The 18,963-nt window shown below is 36.3% G+C and overlaps 1 protein-coding gene across 1 annotated transcript in view; it reads left to right on the top strand.

Moving 5' to 3' along the window:
• The first annotated feature begins 3,311 nt into the window (after positions 1–3,311).
• Positions 3,312–18,963, top strand: part of LOC145112069 (uncharacterized) — a 33,166-nt gene continuing 17,514 nt past the window's right edge. Inside the window, exons 1-3 of the mRNA XM_079048283.1 lie at positions 3,312–4,232; positions 4,360–4,755; positions 4,898–5,113. Coding sequence (XP_078904409.1) covers positions 3,312–4,232; positions 4,360–4,755; positions 4,898–5,113 — 1,533 coding nt within the window. The remainder of the gene's footprint in view (positions 4,233–4,359; positions 4,756–4,897; positions 5,114–18,963) is intronic.

The raw sequence follows: 18,963 nt of genomic DNA, 5'->3' as shown, positions 1-18,963 counted from the left end.
ATTTGATGTCACATATATATTGTGATGAATATTTGTGGTATATTCAAACTTTTATTTCAAATTATAATCATATATATAGTTGTATTTATAAAAATCATCAAATATGTCATATAAACTTTTGATTTCAAGTTTAAACATTTTATAAGAACTTATGAAAACCTTTAAATGTTTAATAGACATAAACAAGGATTTTTTTTATGATTTTATTTGTTTTTACAATTTTAGGAAATAAAAGTGTCCTTAGAATGAATAATATGTGTTGTACACAAAATGATCATAAAGTCTAGATATACATATGGTCAGACGATTTGATTAAAATCACTTACATTCGGGGTGTTGTCGAACTTTTGGTAGGAAACGGTATTGATTTTAAACAAGTTTCCAAACATAAACAATTGTTGAACCGAAATTGGAATTGTTGTGGGAGTTTTTCTCATTCATCAAAACTAAGAACACCAACTTAGTGAAGTCCTATGTAATAACCATTAATCCTTTGTGAGCGAAGAATGTTGTGTATAGATCTATACGGGTTGACACCCCTGTCCGTGTGGTTGCAAATTACAACCTTTATGTGACTAGACAAACTGGACGATAACTTCTTGTTTTTATCTTATTCTTTTCTCATGAAGTCGATGAAGCGTCGTTAGGAAAATAAGCACCACCCTATTTAGTGTGCTTCACAGAGGCGTGAACAAGTCATAGATCGGTTATTTACTCAACAAAATCTCGGATACATAAATACTAATACAAACTTCGGCAAGGTTGTATGTAGTATAAGGTTTCACTTGTAGGATGTTAAACAATTTGTTGTATTTATTTATATAAAATAAATACTTTATATTGCACCTCACGAAAAGATGTTGATTATTACTTTTGTGTTATAAGTAAGTTAACATAAATACTTGGATCGGTTTACAGGTATATACTTCTCAGTAATTATACCAATAACATTTTTGGTTTGAACATCTTTCTACAAATAATCCAAATTTTATTAAACTATTTTATATAAAATCCACAGAGTCAAAAACCTGTGGAACTCACCAACAAATATTTGTTGACTTATTTTAAATGTGTATTATCAGGTAAGTAAGAAGTTGGAGGTAATTCATCGGTTTCAAGGAAATTATATTTCCTTTCTTTTGTTATAAACTTAATTTATTTTATCGTTATGTTTGAAAAATTACGATGTTGTAATCGAAACTAAAGTTTGTAATATATTAATTTATGAATGTATATATATATGTGGTTGACTGTGGTTCCAATTGTAAACATCGCAATCCCAGCGTTTCCGTCGATGGTCGGGGTATGACAGGTTGATGTCAGAGCTAACGACTATAGAGAACTAAGTATTTTTGTTTAAAATACAACTATAGTCCAGAGCTTGCTCTAGTAGGTATAGATATACCGCTATCCTACAAAAACTTTAATATAGATTTTTTATGAAACATAAATAATAATTATTATCGATTTTATAAAGCTTCATACAAACTCATTTATGTGTGTAACGAATTATATAAAAAACTTAAAACACAAGTATTTAGATCAATTAATCAAATAGGTTTCATAATACATAGGCTTTATCATAACTAAACCTAGCTCGCGCACCTAATTTTTATTATGATTGGGCGTTGTGCATTATCCAACCTAAATGAAATAATTGATAAACTAAAAACTTGGAGTTTTAAGAAAAACTAAAACCAGTCAATAGACACGAATAATTGATAGTTTCAAATATTATATAAGTATAATATTTTTTTTTATAATTATCGATGTACCGTAGATTCTAATATTTTTCAATACCTATTTTAGATGGATTAACTGTGGAGGATGGTCCAACCCCCAGCCGACCAACCCATGTTTCATGTACTCCTTGGAGATCCATATTACCATGAATTCCCTGTGGCATACAACCCAATCCCACAAGTTGAGGAGGCAACGATACAACATGAGGAGATTGAGATCGAAGAAGAAGAGTCTGAGGAAGACATGGAGGAGGATCCAGAAGAAGACCCACGAGAACAAGAGCCTGAGGAAGATATGGAAGAGGATCCCGAAGAAGATATGGATGAGAATGATGCTGCCGAAGTGATCATGATAACTGATGCAGAATCATCTGTCACACCTCCATCCAACCAAAATTGCTCTTTCACTACAGTTCCAAGTCGACGTCCCAAGAAAACTGCCAGGATATCCATTCCAGATTGGCGACCCACAACTCTGAGGCAAAACAAGAGGTTTTCCTACACCCAAAAGAGGGTGGATCAACCTGCTTGGGAGAGTAACAAGGTGAATAAGTGGATATCTGAATGGAAGGCCGCATGAACTTTCAAGTAAGGTCAAGCATCTGGAACTGCACCCCCATCTTCCATAAACATCGATGACTTGTCTTTCCTATTTGAACAAAACACCCTCTTGCATGGACAAGTATGGTATACTAGTGATGAACTAAGTGCCATACAGGGAAAAGTAGCGCAAACGAGAGGAGGAATGACTCGTATGGAGAGTCAGCAAGAACAATACCAGATTGATCTGGATAACCTCCACCAAAGGATGAACTACCACCATAGCAACTGGATGAACTGCAATGCAAGGATGACTGCTATGGAGAATCAAAACGATATTGCTCTGTCTTGCACACGGAATAAAATAAATACATGTAGCACTCGTTGAAATCCATGAGAAACTCGAATAAAGGCATGCAACTCTCATATCATACCACACAGAACTGTTTGCAAGGCACACTGAGTTGTCCAATGCGGTGACCCAATTCATTAATTTATGGTGATAAGAAGGATCGGGTTGTAGCAGGACAAGTTGTTAAACTTGCAAAATTTTGAGTAACTCTTCAGATATGTTAAGTTATGTGAGCATCGTTAGTTTTGCTTGTTTCACTTGTATTATAGCAAAATCTAGGGATTTTGTACCCCTAAAAGTTAGGTCTTTATATTTTGTACATGTAAAGAGCAATGTAAACGGATAGTAATGTTTAAAATGAAATATATGATGTAATTAGTTTTAAAACTTTGTTGAACTATCATATGAACCATTTTGTGAACAATAATTGTTATGAAAAGGTTACAAACAAAAATAGTCATTTAATATAAATGCTTGAAATGAATAACACTAACATCGCAAACTTACAGACTGTTATAGGACGTTAATATGCCGCCAAGAAAGAGCACTCATTTAAACCCAGGCGTCCCAAAAAGGGTCGAACAAATCCAGCGGTGACCCCGGTAACAGAAACACCATCTTCTAACACACCAATGCCACCACCCCCTGAGGCAAGGCTTCCCCAAACGACCGCAAAAATGGAACAACTAATATTTGAACGCATTTCAATCGCATTGGAAACTACTACTAACCTGGACTCTGGAAGACCTATCGTGGAAGTGAATGGGCTTAGGAACGGACTCGGAAGCACTCTAAACTCAAATCCCAAAAAACCTCAAAGGACTTGTTCATACAAGGACTTCATGAATCGCAAACCAAAAAACTTTAATGGAAATGAGGGAGTCATCAGTCTAACTCGTTGGATCGAAAAGACGGAAGGAGTCTTCGAGATCTGCTACTGCCCTAAGGGCAGCAAAGTGCGGTTTGCCACATGTACCTTGATGAATGGAGCCTTAACTTGGCGGAATGATCATCTAAAAACTCTGGGAGTGTCAGTTGCAAACTCCATGTCTTGGGAAAACTTTGAGGCTCTTTTAATTCAAGAATACTGTCCACAAGATGAAGTGCAGATGTTAGAACACAAACTATGGAACCTAAAAATGAAAGGTTCTGAAATCAAAGCATATACAACTCGGTTTAACGACCTTGCACTTCTCTTCTCGGGAATGGTGACCCCTGAAAGCAAGAAAGTCGAACGTTACATTTGGGGCTTAGCACCCCAAATAAAAGGGATGCTCATTTCATCGAAACCTACAACCTATCTAAGTTCTAAGCGGCTGACACTTCAATTGACTAAGATTGAAATATATCAAGGGACGATGATAGATAAGGTTGAAACCCCAAAAACTGGCAATAATCACCACAAACGGAAGTCCAATGGAGGAAACCAGAGCCAACAAAAGAAACAACAGATTGAAAAGGCGTATGTTGTGACTTCGATCCCAATTCAAACCCAACAAAAGGCTTATGTTGGAAACAACCACTATGCACCAAATGCAACCGACACCATATTGGGGAAATTTTCCACTGTACCATATGCAACAAGAAAAGGGAATACTGTAAAAAAAATTTCGAAGCACAACACTTGTTGCGACAGTACAAGACATGGACACTAGATTAGGGTCAGGAGGAGGAGGATCTTGTTTCGAATATGGAGAAAAAGGGAATTACAAGTGACATTACCAGAAACTAAAGAAAGGCGATGGCAATGCTCATGGTCGGGCTTTTGTGATTGGAAGAAAAGATGCTATACAAGACCCCTCGGTGGTTACTGGTATGTTCCTCATCAATAACTTATATGCTATAATTCTCTTTGACTCCGGTCCTGATAGAAGTTTTATAACCCCATCATTGAAACAACTATTAAATCACGAGTCTAGTAAGTTAGATGTAGCATATGAAGTAGAAGTAGCAAACGGTCAGATAGAAAGCACCACCGAAATCCTACGTAACTGCATCCTAATTCCGAAAGACCACACATTCCAAGTCGATTTAATGCCAATGACAATAGGGAGCTTTGACATAATTATCGGTATGGATTGGCCATCTCCTCACCATGCTGAAATTCTGCATTTCAAAAAGGTTGTACGACTAACACTACCTAATGGGGAGACCATGATTATATATGGTGAAAAGTCGGGTCAAAAATTAAAGCTTATTTCTTATACTAAAGCTCTGAAATATCTATACAAGAAGTAATATGCCTTATTGGTGCATGTATTAGATAAGAAGAGCAAAAAAAAATAATAAAGACATACCTCAGGTATGTGACTATCCCGACATGTTTCTAGAAGACCTTTATGGATTACCACCAAAACGCAACGTCGAATTCAGAATCGACTTGATTCCAGGAGCAAAACCAGTAGCAAAATCCCCTACAGATTGCCTCCTTCTGAGATGCAAGAACTTTCAAGCCAACTACGGGAACTTCTTGATAAAGGTTTCATCAGACCAAACTTCTCGCCTTGGGGAGCACCGGTCTTATTTGTCAAGAAGAAATATGGATCTTTCAAGATGTGTAAAGACTACCACGAATTGAATAATTTCACGATCAAGAACCGTTATCCACTTCCCATAATAGATGACTTGTTTGATAAACTCCAGGGATCCAGCTACTACTCAAAGATATATCTAAGATCTGGATATCATCAACTGAAAGTGCTAGAAGAAGATGTTCTAAAAACTGCATTTAGGACTCGACACTGTCACTATGATTTCCTAGTTATGCCTTTCGGGTTAACCAATGCACCAGTAGTATTCATGGATATCATGAACCGCGTGTGCAAGCAATACTTAGATAAGTTCACGATAGTTTTCATTAATAACATTCTAATCTATTCACGCACTAAAGAAGAACACGGCCAACACCTGAAATTGATCTTGGAACTGTTGAGGAAGGAGAAGTTGTACGTAAAATTCTCCAAATGAGAATTTTGGATCAGAGAAGTACACTTCCTAGGGCATGTAGTATGTAAAAAAGGGATACACGTGGATCCCACAAAAGTTGAAGCAATTAAGAATTGGGAAACACCAAAGACGCTAACGGAAGTACGCCAATTCTTGGCCCTAGCAGGATACTACCAGAAGTTTATTGAAAACTTCTACAAGATAGTTAAGCCTCTCACTACATTAACACAAAAAGAAACTAAATTCGAATGAGGAGACAAGCAGGAAACTGCATTCCAGGAACTAAAACAGATGTTGTGTAATTCACTAATTATGTCCTTACCTGAAGGAACTAAAGATTTTGTTGTATACTGCGATGCGTCACTTCAGGGTTTGAGGTGCATATTCATGCAGAGCGACAGAGTCATTGCATATGCTTCATGACAACTCAAAGCCCATGAGCATAACTAAACAACCCATGACCTTGAATTGGGGGCAATAGTCTTTTTCTTGAAGATTTGGAGACACTATCTCTATTGAACCAAGTATATTATTTACACTAGATCATAAAAGTCTCCAACACAACTTTAATCAGAAAGAACTAAATATGAGGAAAATAAGACTGGTTGAGTTAATTAACGATTACGATTGCGAGATTCGATATCATCCAGATAAGGAAAATGTTGTAGCAGATGCTCTAAGTCGTAAAGAACATGCGAAACACCGACGAGTAAAGGCACTGACTATGACCATCCATTCCAACCTCAATGCAAAAATTTGTGAAGCTTAACTAGAAGCCCTGAAAGAAGAGAATGTTAAGGAAGAAACTTTGCGAGGAATGGATAAGTGTTTTGAGCTTAAGTATGATGGAACTCATTATTTTATGAACCGGATCTGGACACCAAAATTTGGCGACATCAGAAACGTAGTCTTAGATGCAGCCCACAAATCACTATATTCAATACATCATGGTTCCGAAAAGATGTATTTGGATCTGAAGAAATTGTATTGGTGGCCTAATATGAAATCTGAGATTGCCACTTATGTGGGTAAATTCCTGACATGTTATAAAGTCAAGACAGAGCATCAAAATCCCTCAAGATTACTTCAACAACCTGAGGTTCCTGAGTGGAAATAGGAACAAATGAGAATGGACTTTATCACGAAACTGCCCAAGACCGCTAGTGGTTACGATACCATTTGGGTAGTGGTAGATAGATTGACTTGTTGGATTAATGTCTAAGTCCATAACTATAATTGGTAAGACTTGACCCGACCCGGCATGGTCCATTTGGGTTGCATGGCATCATGCATTTGGATAGACTATAATGAGAGAAATAACACTTAAGGTTGGTTAATATATTATAAGTTCTAATATATTAATAAGGTTATTTAACTAGTATTAATCAAGAATTAATTTGGAATTAATTAAGTGATCAAAAGGAGACTAATTAAATATATGGGTTGATTGTGTAAATCATTCATTCTTATATATGTGGGCTTGTGATCCAAGATTCCTTATGTTGGACTAAGTCCATGGGGTGACCCATGGATACTCCATGGAGGTTAAAATCCATGGAGCATAAGGAATGGGTAAAGTTATGAGTTACATGGTGTAACCCTAATAGCCACCATATAAAAGAATCCCATGGCTCAAGAAATCGTGCACTAATGTGTGAGTGTGAGGGCTAGACGATTTCAAGGAGTGTTCAACTTTCTCTCAAGTTATTCCAAGTGTATTTGGTGTTGTGTGAACCATTTGAGGTGTCACACTTGGGGCACTAGGCACTCAAGCTTCATGAAGACATTCTACATCAAAGAGGTATGTATTCTATCTTGTTATATTTATTATTTTGTATGCTAGATTAGGATAATACCTTGGATGTTCATAATTGTATGTATAATAGAGAAAACATAGATCCAAGGTATTTAGGGTTGCATGTACACTTAGGAGTGTTAGAATGCTCATAACCCAACAGTGGTATCAGAGCCTAGGCTTGTTTTCTTGTTATACTTGCAAAAGCAGCTGAAAAATCGAGTTGGATGCATATATTCGATTGTTTTGGCTGGAATTGGACTAGGAACATTACCCTAAGATGTTTTTGGACTTATAAACTTGTTTTTGATGTGGTAATGTTCATGCTAATCCAATTTCTAAGATAATTATCATAATTTGAAGATTTGTATTAGTTTGTATGTTCATGCTAATTTCTTGAAGATTGATGATTTGAATTATCTTGTTCTTATGAGGTTCTTAGATTAATAGAAAAGTTGTGTGAAATAGTTGTTTTCAATCCATTTTAATCTAAGAGTTGATTCCAAAGTGTGTTTTTGTAACTTGTCCTCAAGTTATATGAAAAGTCACATTTAAGAATCATAAAACTCATAAAAGTTGGCAAAGGTTACAAAATGAAGAGTCTAGTTCTAATTAAATGGTTTTATGACTCCATAACTTGTCCTCAAGTTATGGAGGTTCAACAGTCTCTTCATTAAATTAAAAAAAAAAGTGTAACCTTAATTAGTTCCATAAGTTACAATAAAAAAAGTTATTTTTTTTATTAATTAGTTTAAAGTCTTCCATAACTTGTCCTCAAGTTATGGAACTTGAAGAGTTTTTTTTTTTTTTTTTTTTTTTTTAATTAAAACTACTTTAAACTCATAAGTTATGGAATTAATTAGTTTTGAATAGTTTCAAAACTTGCCCTCAAGTTTTGGAATTTGAAAAGTTTTCACTTATGAATACTTTAATTCCATGTTAGCCCTTAGAATTTTAAAAGTTAAAATTCAACCCTTATACTTTATAATATTATAAGTTAATAATATTTATATATATATATATATGTATAAGAGTAAAGTCAGTCTTACCGTTAGTAGGCCTCAGTCACGAAGCCGGTCTATAAGGGGGGTATAAGGTTACTGCCTATAAAATGGCAGTTTAATGGGTGTCCACTCTCATCCACCGCTTCCTTGACTGGTGGAGGGTCGTTAGCCGAACGGGTAGGACAAGGACTATAATTCTCCTTTCATTAAAAGTATTAATGATAAATACTAAGTAACTAAACTCTTATTAATACCCAATCTTAGTTACTTAGGAAAATGTGAATTTGGTGCTAACCCATGAAATTACACTTTGCACTTTGCTTAAGTCGTTAGTGGAGCGTGTGTGGTTAACCGGCACACTAACCTGGACTTAACAAGGTAGGCAAAGGGTAACTTAATATTTATCATAGTATCGGTGGAGCGTGTGTGGTTAACCGGCACACTGATTAAGGGGTAAATATTAAGGGTACCAAGTATATTTGCATGGTTATTCACACCTTGTTTTGTGATCCTCGGCATCCCAGTCACAAAACCTGAAGGGCACACTCGAGATTGAAACATGCCTTTGAACAGTTCAATGAATCTCAAAGATCTAGGACTTTCAAATCCAATTAAAACCTAATAAATTATTTCATTTTTCATGGTGGAAATTGGTGAATCGTCATTCACCTACCTTCAAATATTTTATAGCTTGGATTACGGCATCCCTCTTCTAAGTTATAATATAGTTTGTTGGGTCCTAGCCTTAATATTTCATATTGGGTGTCATATTAAGGACTTTAAATCAACTATCTTGAATATCTCCCAAAAAGATGTCTGGTATAGACATTTATGATCTTCCCAAATCTCTTGAAACAAGCTTTCCTAAATGAAGATGATGTCCCATGGATATCATACTTCTTTCACCTCCTCCAATTATTCTCCCTAATCCACAAGTTCCTAAAAAGTTTAAGGTCACTCAAGCCCTATTGGCAAGGCAAGGTCTAGGTGTGATCACATCTTGGAGATGTAGTCACATATTGACAAGCCGGGAGAGTTGGGTGTCAAAGTCTTGAAAAAGTTGGTGGCTCAACTACTTTCTAAGTCACATAGTGAATTCTTTTGGGAATCCTATGAAACAGACTAAGACAAGACCCTTAATGATCTTATCTATTTGCTAAGATCAACTTCCTAAAACGCTATGGACACTGACAATGATGACATTGGATATCCAGTAAAGCTCTCTCTTCCCAATGGAAAGGGATCGGCCATAGTCAACTCGGTTGACCCAATGGTAAAGAGAGAGGCGAAGTCTGAGATAGTCCCATTATCAAGGGTCCATAGGTAACTATTGCCAAAGGAAGGGGTATTGGTTACGAAGCTGCCTAAGGATGTTAAAGTCAATAAGTTTGGCTCTACTTCAGGTAAAGTCCATTGTCTAACTCTATTAAGTACATGATGATTCTGATCGCGAAGATGGATTTCAATCGCATGGTTCGGTGATCAGAATTTTGGGCTATTACTTAAGAGTTATGATATTTATATTGCTTAGGAATAGATAACAACAAGGTTTTCATATGGATTGTAAGGATAAGTTTTTCCGCAAAGTTTTAAAATAAAAGAAAAAGGTTTTGATTTTATTTATTTTAAGTATCCTTACAATGGCATTTGTGAAAAGTTGTTGCTTATAAGATTCCATTGATAGCAATATTGGAAAAATGGATTTGATTCTTTCGGTTGTGGTACTGTCTAATATTACCAAATAAGGAAAGATTCTCATCACCCAAGGTTCAATTGGACCGAAACTTGGAATCATGCAAGTTGTATAGTATGATGAATGAGAACTTTCAGCTTGGAAAATTAAGACTAATTCCTTATGTGAATAAGGAAAGGACTAAGGGATCGAGTACACATTCTTGTGCACTGGTCAAGTCCACCACAAAAGATCAAGAAGACTATTCGTCATGATTTACTTAAGTTCAGTAAATATGGTTATACTTATAAGTTTAAGTATAAGTCTGTAGCATTGGAGAAGTTTCAATGTGAGACATAACGAATAAGAAGAATCAAAGTATGGCAGAAAGATAAAAGTTTCTCAAATCTGAAAAGATGGGAGAGTACTTTAGTATCATGTTTATGATCATCTTAATGATTAAGATACCATATCACAATTGGTCCTCTAAAGTCATCTTAGTGCATTCTTATGACTAAGAAGAGGAGTCATGAATTGTTGAAATGGTTAAATCAAAAAGATGAGTCATACTTCATTCCAAAAAAATTCTTAGAGTCATACTCCAAGATTGTAACTTGAGTGACATATCTTAAAGAGGGTTTGTTAACAATAGTCAAATGTAAGAGTAAAAGGTTATCTACTCTTGTACATTTGAAATTGGTAAGTTGTGATGTTTTGGATAAAACAGAGACCAACTTAGGCCAATTGTGTAAAGTGTTAGTCTTGATAAAGAATCCGCACTATCTCTTGAATATTTGACAAGGGAGTCTTATATGTCAAGAGGACAGTGGGAGTCTTAAAGCTCTTGAAAGTTTCAAGACTTAATCAAGAATAAAACCTAAAGTCCTTCACTAGCACACGACTTGAGGTTTATAACCTATCGTGTTGAAATTTTTGTGCCTATTCAAGTTGGCTTTGCATAGGAGTTCTGAGAGTTCTCAATTGGTTGCACAACTACTTGGAAGCAATGGCAGGCACCTGAGCTGCAAAATGGCAAGAATTTAAGATTGCACAAGTTTAATCAATATGAGTTTGGATTTGTCACTAACCTTGTCTTGTGATTATGGTTTTGACAAATTCACATGGATAAGAACACATACACTATTAAATCTAAGTGTCATAAGGTTTCTCTCCGATTCATGAAAATGATGGTGAGGAAACACTTTCACTAAGTAGATTTTAGCTAGATAGCAATTGTGATATTTGCATTCTCAAAGTCGTTAGTGGAGCGTGTGTGGTTTACCGGCACACTAACATGGACTTGTGAGAAGTGGCAAAGGTCTAAACAATTGAGACTATGATTACGACATCCCTTTTCATAGTTCTAAAATTGTTTAGACACACATGTGAGCTATCTAAGAGAGGTGTATGATTTTGATAAAGTTTTATCAAAACTATCTAGTATCACAAATCTGAACTTTGGTAAGAAAGTCAGCTGATTTCTGAGTACATGTCAAAGCTAGTGGGAGCATAAGTGTTATGCTAATAATCATCATGTTAGTGGGAGCATGATAATTATGACAAAGGTTGCAAGTTAGCAATGTTAATTATAGAAAACAAAAGTTTCAATTCGTGAGGTTGCAGGGGTTGAAAAAGTTGTTTTGCTATAATTAAGGGAGAGGAAATTATACTTCATTTCAATTCTAAAAGCTTAGATTGAGATTTTTATCATATTTAATCAAGGATATATATATATATATATATATATATATATATATATATATATATATATGAATTTCATGTTGGAATGGCTCAACATAAGGAAATTCTATATATGGGTCCATTATTTGCGTTCTAAAATTCGATTATGATTACGGTATCCCTTTTCATAATCTGAATTTTGAGAACTTGGCAAATTGAAATGGAAATATTATAGCAAAAGACTGGTTTAGTCTTTATGTGAGACATCATGAATCGTGTCCCATATGCTTCGGATATAGGATCGATTACATGTGCTATATTCATCCTTTCTAAAATTTTCCAAATGCCTGGGGCATTATGAAGGGGAAAGGTCTAGAATTGGATATGACTAAAATGATTAAGCAATTGTCGAGGACAATCTAAGGTTTACCAAAGATTGGTTGCTCAAGGACAGTTGGAAGTATAATGTTAATTCTGGAAGGACCATATTGACATAATCTGTAAGGAGGCAACTCTTGTTCAGAAGTGATAGTCAAAATGGAATATGGAAATGTTTCAAAGTTAGAAATTATTCAATCTGTGTAAGATTAGGAAACTTAATGAAAGAAGGATGTTTCCAAGAAGCTGATCTCCTTTGGAATGCTCTGTAATGATTGTTGTCAAGTCTTTCTGACTTCGTGCATAATCATTAAGAGGATCAATGCATATAAGTTTAGAATCTAACAGATTTCAGTAAATGGCATGAATTTGGAATTCTTGCATTTGCAGTAAGGATTTGGGACTGTGAAAAGAGGATCATTGGAGTGATGTTCAATTGATCTATTTTACAAAGTAAAGATCATAGACAAACATAGTATGCATACTTGGTGTATGGCATGACTAGTGTTTAGAAAACATAGTGTACATGCTTGGAGCATGGGACAACTATTGTTTTAAATTCAAGTATAAAGTTGATAAAACCGAAACAATGAATAATGAGTAATCAGTATGGTGATAAATAAAAGTGTTTATTTATATTCATAGGGTTTGATACCATATTTGATTCATTTATTCTTGTGTTTCACTTTGCATGTTTTGACTTCCAGAATAACTAAGTCGCTCTTCCTGAATGATTAAGTTATTCAAACCATCCACAGTCGGTCATATGTTGGAAGTAGATATGAATCAAGACTGTCATGGGTTGGTTTGTAGAGGTCCAAGTTGGTGGACAAAGTGGTGCTACAACACTCATGAGTGCTCATAAGTTCTGAGTATTGGATTCAACCCGCGCTCATTTGAATCACTTCATGGATTTTATCACGAGTGATCATGAGACGATAATATCTTATATTCTTCAAACCTAGAGATATGAGTTGTTACTATGAGTTGGTTATACATTGATTGCATGAAAACGCATTGGTAACTCGATGTTATAAAACGTGCCTTTGTGTATGATTCAACAAGTAGTAGAACAAGCCATATGAGTCGAAGTTTATCCATTCCTTTTACCTTCGGGATAAAAACGATATATGTGGGCCCCTCGATGATTTAAAGATGATACATGTGAGTGCTTGGCCAAGCCAGGACTGATTTGATTTGTTCAATCAGTCAGTCATCATGAATCGGAAATCGGGAAACAACAAATGGACAGAGAGAATGATTGATAATCCATGTCTCAGTCCATATGATATCTAGAATGGAGGAATATATGATCCCTTATCTAATGGACAAGTCATTGACAAAGGTCAGAGTTCATCGACAAGGTCAGAGTTCGACAGAAGCTTTTGAGAGCTACGATTGCTGATCGGTTCCTAAAGTCATACGCAATAATAGTTTTAGACTTATACAAGTGGGAGACTGTTGGATTAATGTCTAAGTCCATAACTATAATTGGTAAGACTTGACCCGACCCGGCATGGTCCATTTGGGTTGCATGGCATCATGCATTTGGATAGACTATAATGAGAGAAATAACACTTAAGGTTGGTTAATATATTATAAGTTCTAATATATTAATAAGGTTATTTAATTAGTATTGATCAAGAATTAATTTGGAATTAATTAAGTGATCAAAAGGAGACTAATTAAATATATGGGTTGATTGTGTAAATCATTCATTCTTATATATGTGGGCTTGTGATCCAAGATTCCTTATGTTGGACTAAGTCCATGGGGTGACCCATGGATACTCCATGGAGGTTAAAATCCATGGAGCATAAGGAATGGGTAAAGTTATGAGTTACATGGTGTAACCCTAATAGCCACCATATAAAAGAATCCCATGGCTCAAGAAATCGTGCACTAATGTGTGAGTGTGAGGGCTAGACGATTTCAAGGAGTGTTCAACTTTCTCTCAAGTTATTCCAAGTGTATTTGGTGTTGTGTGAACCATTTGAGGTGTCACACTTGGGGCACTAGGCACTCAAGCTTCATGAAGACATTCTACATCAAAGAGGTATGTATTCTATCTTGTTATATTTATTATTTTGTATGCTAGAATAGGATAATACCTTGGATGTTCATAATTGTATGTATAATAGAGAAAACATAGATCCAAGGTATTTAGGGTTGCATGTACACTTAGGAGTGTTAGAATGCTCATAACCCAACATGACTAAGTCTGCCCATTTCCCACCAATCAAAGAAACTGACCAGATAGAAAAGTTGACGAGAACGTATCTCAAGGAAATTGTCGAACTTCACAAAATACCAATTTATATTATCTCCGGCAGAGTTAGTAGGTTCACATCGAGGTTCTAGCAATCACTACAAAAATTCCTGGGAACCCGCTTAGATATGAGTACAACTTACCATCCCCAGATTGATAGCCAAAGTGAGCAAACCATTCAGACACTAGAATATATGCTCCGGTCTTGTGTGATCGACTTTGGAAACTCTTGGGATACACACTAGCATTAAAGCTACACCATTTGAAGCTTTGTATGGATGCAAGTGTCGATCACCTATATGTTGGGCAAAGGTCGGCGATACACAATTAGCCCGAGAACATACAAATGACACTCTTCGCACTGGGCCATAAATAATCCACGAAACAACCGAGAAGATAATTCAGATTAAAAATCGACTTAAGGCTACACGTGATTGTCATAAAAGTTATGCTGATGTGAGACGTAAGCCTCTGGAGTTCCAAGTTGGATACCAAGTGATGTTAAAAGTATCACCATGGAAAGGTATGATTCGATTTGGCAAGACAGACAAAGTAAGCCCAAGATACATTGGACCTTTTGAAATCCTTAATAGAATTGGTCTCGTTGCTTATCGACTAAAGCTACTACAAGAACTAGAGAAAGTGCACGATGTCTTTCACATATCAAACCTGTAGAAATGTCTTCCTGACGATACTAATATAATACCCGTCGATGAAGTTCAACAAAACACCAAACTCCACTTCGTGGAAGAACTAGTGGAGATCATGAACCGAAAAGTCAAACGATTAAAAGAAAGTCGTACCCAATTCGTAAAAGTACGCTGGAACTCTGTGCGCGGACCATAATTCACCTGGGAACGTGAAGACGAGATGAGGCAGAAATACCCCCAATAGTTTAGCGATGTTATATTTACAAAGTGAATTTCGGGACGAAATTCTTTTTAACGGGGGGATAATGTAACAATTGGCAGAAATGGGAATAATTGTACAATGCCTTTTATTACCAATTAAATAATATGAGTTTTATAAACTAAATAAGATCCCTAGGGGTTCCGAGGTTCGCACCATAATTGACGCATTGCAAGGATCGCATCCAAGTCTAAGAATCGAAATTTGAGTTCCGAGGTGGAATCGTATCAGAAGTAGACGTAAGGGATTGCGATCGGTCGCATTCGGTCGCATCCGATCGCAAATTGATCCCTGTTCGCATCCACCACTCGTTCGCATACCACTGTCATTCTGAAGTGTTTCACTTTCGCATCATATCCACAAATGATTGTGATGGCTTGCGAGATTTCATACTCAGTTGCATCCCTTTGCATCCATAATCATCAGAATGTGATTTGTTGTGACCGTTCGCATCGGTTCACATCCATCCAAATCACACTCAACATCACTTCGCATTCAATATCACTTTCGCATCCGATAACACTTGTGACTCGGTTGCATCCATTTGCATCCCATAGCTTATTCACACTCATCAGATTATTCGCATCCATTCACATTCTATATCACATTCGCACTCCCTACTCCTTCTCAAAGTATTATTTTTTTAATCAACCACTATCTCTAACTAACTAAATATCTCCAAGTAACTAGACTTTATCCTCAGGAAACTAGACTTGCAAGTGGGATACCAATTGCAGGATATATAATATAATATAACTACTGAAGTTGCTTCCACGACCATTATTTCCCATACAAATACCAAACCTTACTTTTCTTTTTCCCCTCTTCTTTACAACCAAATCCTATCTAAATACCCACCACAACTCCCTACTCCTTCTCAAAGTATTATTTGGTAAGTAATTTCGACAACCCCTAGTGTTATTACACATTATGTTGTTAATTTCACCATATTCACACACATTTTCGTGTGTTAGCTTTTCCTAGAACACCAACCATTTCAAGGAGTTCATCAAGAGCATCTTAGTGCTTAGGCTCCAAATCTCTTCACAACACTTCAAATCATCCACCAAACCAAACCAAGGTGAGATTCATATCCCCATTTTTTCAGCTTTCATGTTTTTAGGAGGGGAGGGGGGAGGGAATACAAGTCAAAACATGTTTATCTATGGATACTTTCTAGTTTCATCTTTATTATTTGAATTTGAACTAGTACATGCATAAGATATGGTTAACACTACTTTATCTACCCAAAAATTGTGATTATGAGTTTGGTATGCAAAGATATTGAAAATATAACTCATTTTGTGTTTAACAAACATCAACAAGGAAAATATGAGTTGTATCAACTACAAGTTTTTTTTTTGGTGATTTTTACTACAAATAGCTTTTCTAGCAAAAATTGTTATATTACTAGTCACTACTATTTGGGTGGGTTAAAACCCAAGGATTCATGTTTTAGTAACATACACTAGACAAGATATGCAACTCAATATTTATATAAGTCTATATAAATGGTTTACACCAAAAGCATACAAGGCAAACTATAAATGATGTAGTTTGGGTGTCGTAAAACACATGTCATAAATCTTAATAGTATAATTATTTCATTATACAAGAAAAAGGGAGTCGGAGTTCACGTAAATCCGTTAATGCTCTAGTGAGACTTATTCACTTCACCGTACCTACCTAGCGTACACTTTAAGTCCTGCATTATAACCAGAGTCTCCTGGAGGGAGAGCGAGATAGTTGTGTATAGATCTATACGGGGATTGACAACCCCACACCTAAGCTGTTCTCTACAGCTAGACGGGCTAGTCTAGGGTGACAAATATCTTACCGATTCCGACGCCTGAAGAACGTCGTACAGGCATAAAAGTCACATTAGCATGGTTATAATAACTCAATTAGGGATTAACAATACTATCTTGGTTTACAGGAAGCTTACACTTCACCGGTTTTATTAAAATATAAAACTACATATCATTTTTCAGTACACAATCGCTTACATTTCTGGTCTTAGGGTTTAAGACTACAGTTTACTTATAAGAAAATATTGGATTTTATTGGAACATACATACACTATCATTTTGCAAAGAAAGATACAAGCGTCATACACACATTTTTCTTAGTTTTGGATATAAGACTAACAACACAGCTTATAGAAAATATCGGATTTTCTAAAACTATACGAAAACCATTTTAAACAGTTACAAATCCATTTTTATACAAAAATGCTTATGAACTCACCAACTTTCTAGTTGACGCTTTTCAAAATGTTTTATATTCTCAGGGAACCAATAACAGGTAATAAACTCTGTTTTGAGGTCAAGTGATGCAGCATTATGGAATTTTACTTTTTGTCACTTTTATGTAACTTATGAACAAGTACAATATGTAAACTATGTAAGTTTGTATTATCAATGTATGCCGCTTGGGTTGCTATGTTTTATTTATTTTTAACTGTTATGACACTATACAATGACGTCATCCGCCCCCGGACGTTTCCGCCGTCCTGGTTCGGGGGTGTGACAGATTGGTATCAGAGCATTGTTTATAGTGAACTAGTATATCTAACCATACAAGATATACAACTATAAATACAATGGGACTAAAACACTCTGAATAAAAGTATACTTTAAAAATATAAGTATTTTATAAAATTATACATACATACATGCATATTAGAAAGTAATGTTATAATAAGAAGTATTTAGAAGAGTTGGACATCGCGATTAAAGTTAGACAGTTATTTAATCATCTCTAGGGTAAATATAGCCTGATCAACTATATTTATTCAAGATATGACCAACATGTGTTTAGGAGTGGTCGAGGTGGACAATAAATCTAAAACTTACCAACTTTTAACCAAAAGGATCTAAGAACAAAACATAAACACATAAAATACTATATGAGTATTTTAACATTTTACGAATCTTTCATATGTTCTCTTGTGCTTATATTCTCGTACAGACGCCATGGTAGGTTTTCACCACCCTGGAGATCCTTACTTCCCTAAGCAGGGGAACGAAGGATGGATCATGGAGGATCCTGAGGAGGATCCCGAGGAGATCCTGGAGGATGAGTCGGAGGAGGAAGTTGAAGAGGAAGTAGAGGAAGAAGAGGAGGAGGAGGAGGATGAGTCGGACGCGGAGTCCGAAGTCATCGATCCTCCTTACATGGCTAGAGCACCTGCTCACCGTTAGGGCTATAATGGCCCTACGCCCCTGGGTATATGACCTTGAGAGATGGAGTCGGCCTCAGGGGCAACGCCCACCTTTTGGAATGAAGCGAGGATTTTATGACCATCGTCATGGAGGACACGCTGACTGAGCCCTTCCCGTCATGGTCCGGAGGATTTCGGACAATGAAGATCAGGTGCAGATGACATCGAACCGAGTCATGGAGATGAGATTTGATGTAGAGGTCACAGCGGCACACACACGAGACCTCGAGAGGGATTACTACCCTATGACCGACTCATCAAGGACGTTACTACCGCGCGAGCGAAGGTAAGGGAATACCAGGAGAGACATGCTGCTCTTGAGGAGAGAGTGCTGGTAGCCGAGCGCCGACTAGCTGAGCTACAAGGTGCTTCTACTTCATCCCAGGCACCGCAGGGGACTAACTCCCCCGATTCAAAGGAATGTGTTTGCTGCAAACCTAACAACATTCGACA

Source organism: Lactuca virosa, chromosome 5 (assembly GCF_052849685.1).
Source record: "Lactuca virosa cultivar CGN04683 chromosome 5, Lactuca_virosa_CGN04683_v6, whole genome shotgun sequence".
In the NCBI taxonomy this organism is placed as follows: Eukaryota; Viridiplantae; Streptophyta; class Magnoliopsida; order Asterales; family Asteraceae; genus Lactuca; species Lactuca virosa.
The sequence above is the reverse complement of the archived record's forward strand: the minus strand, read 5'-3'. Positions and strand labels throughout refer to the sequence as shown.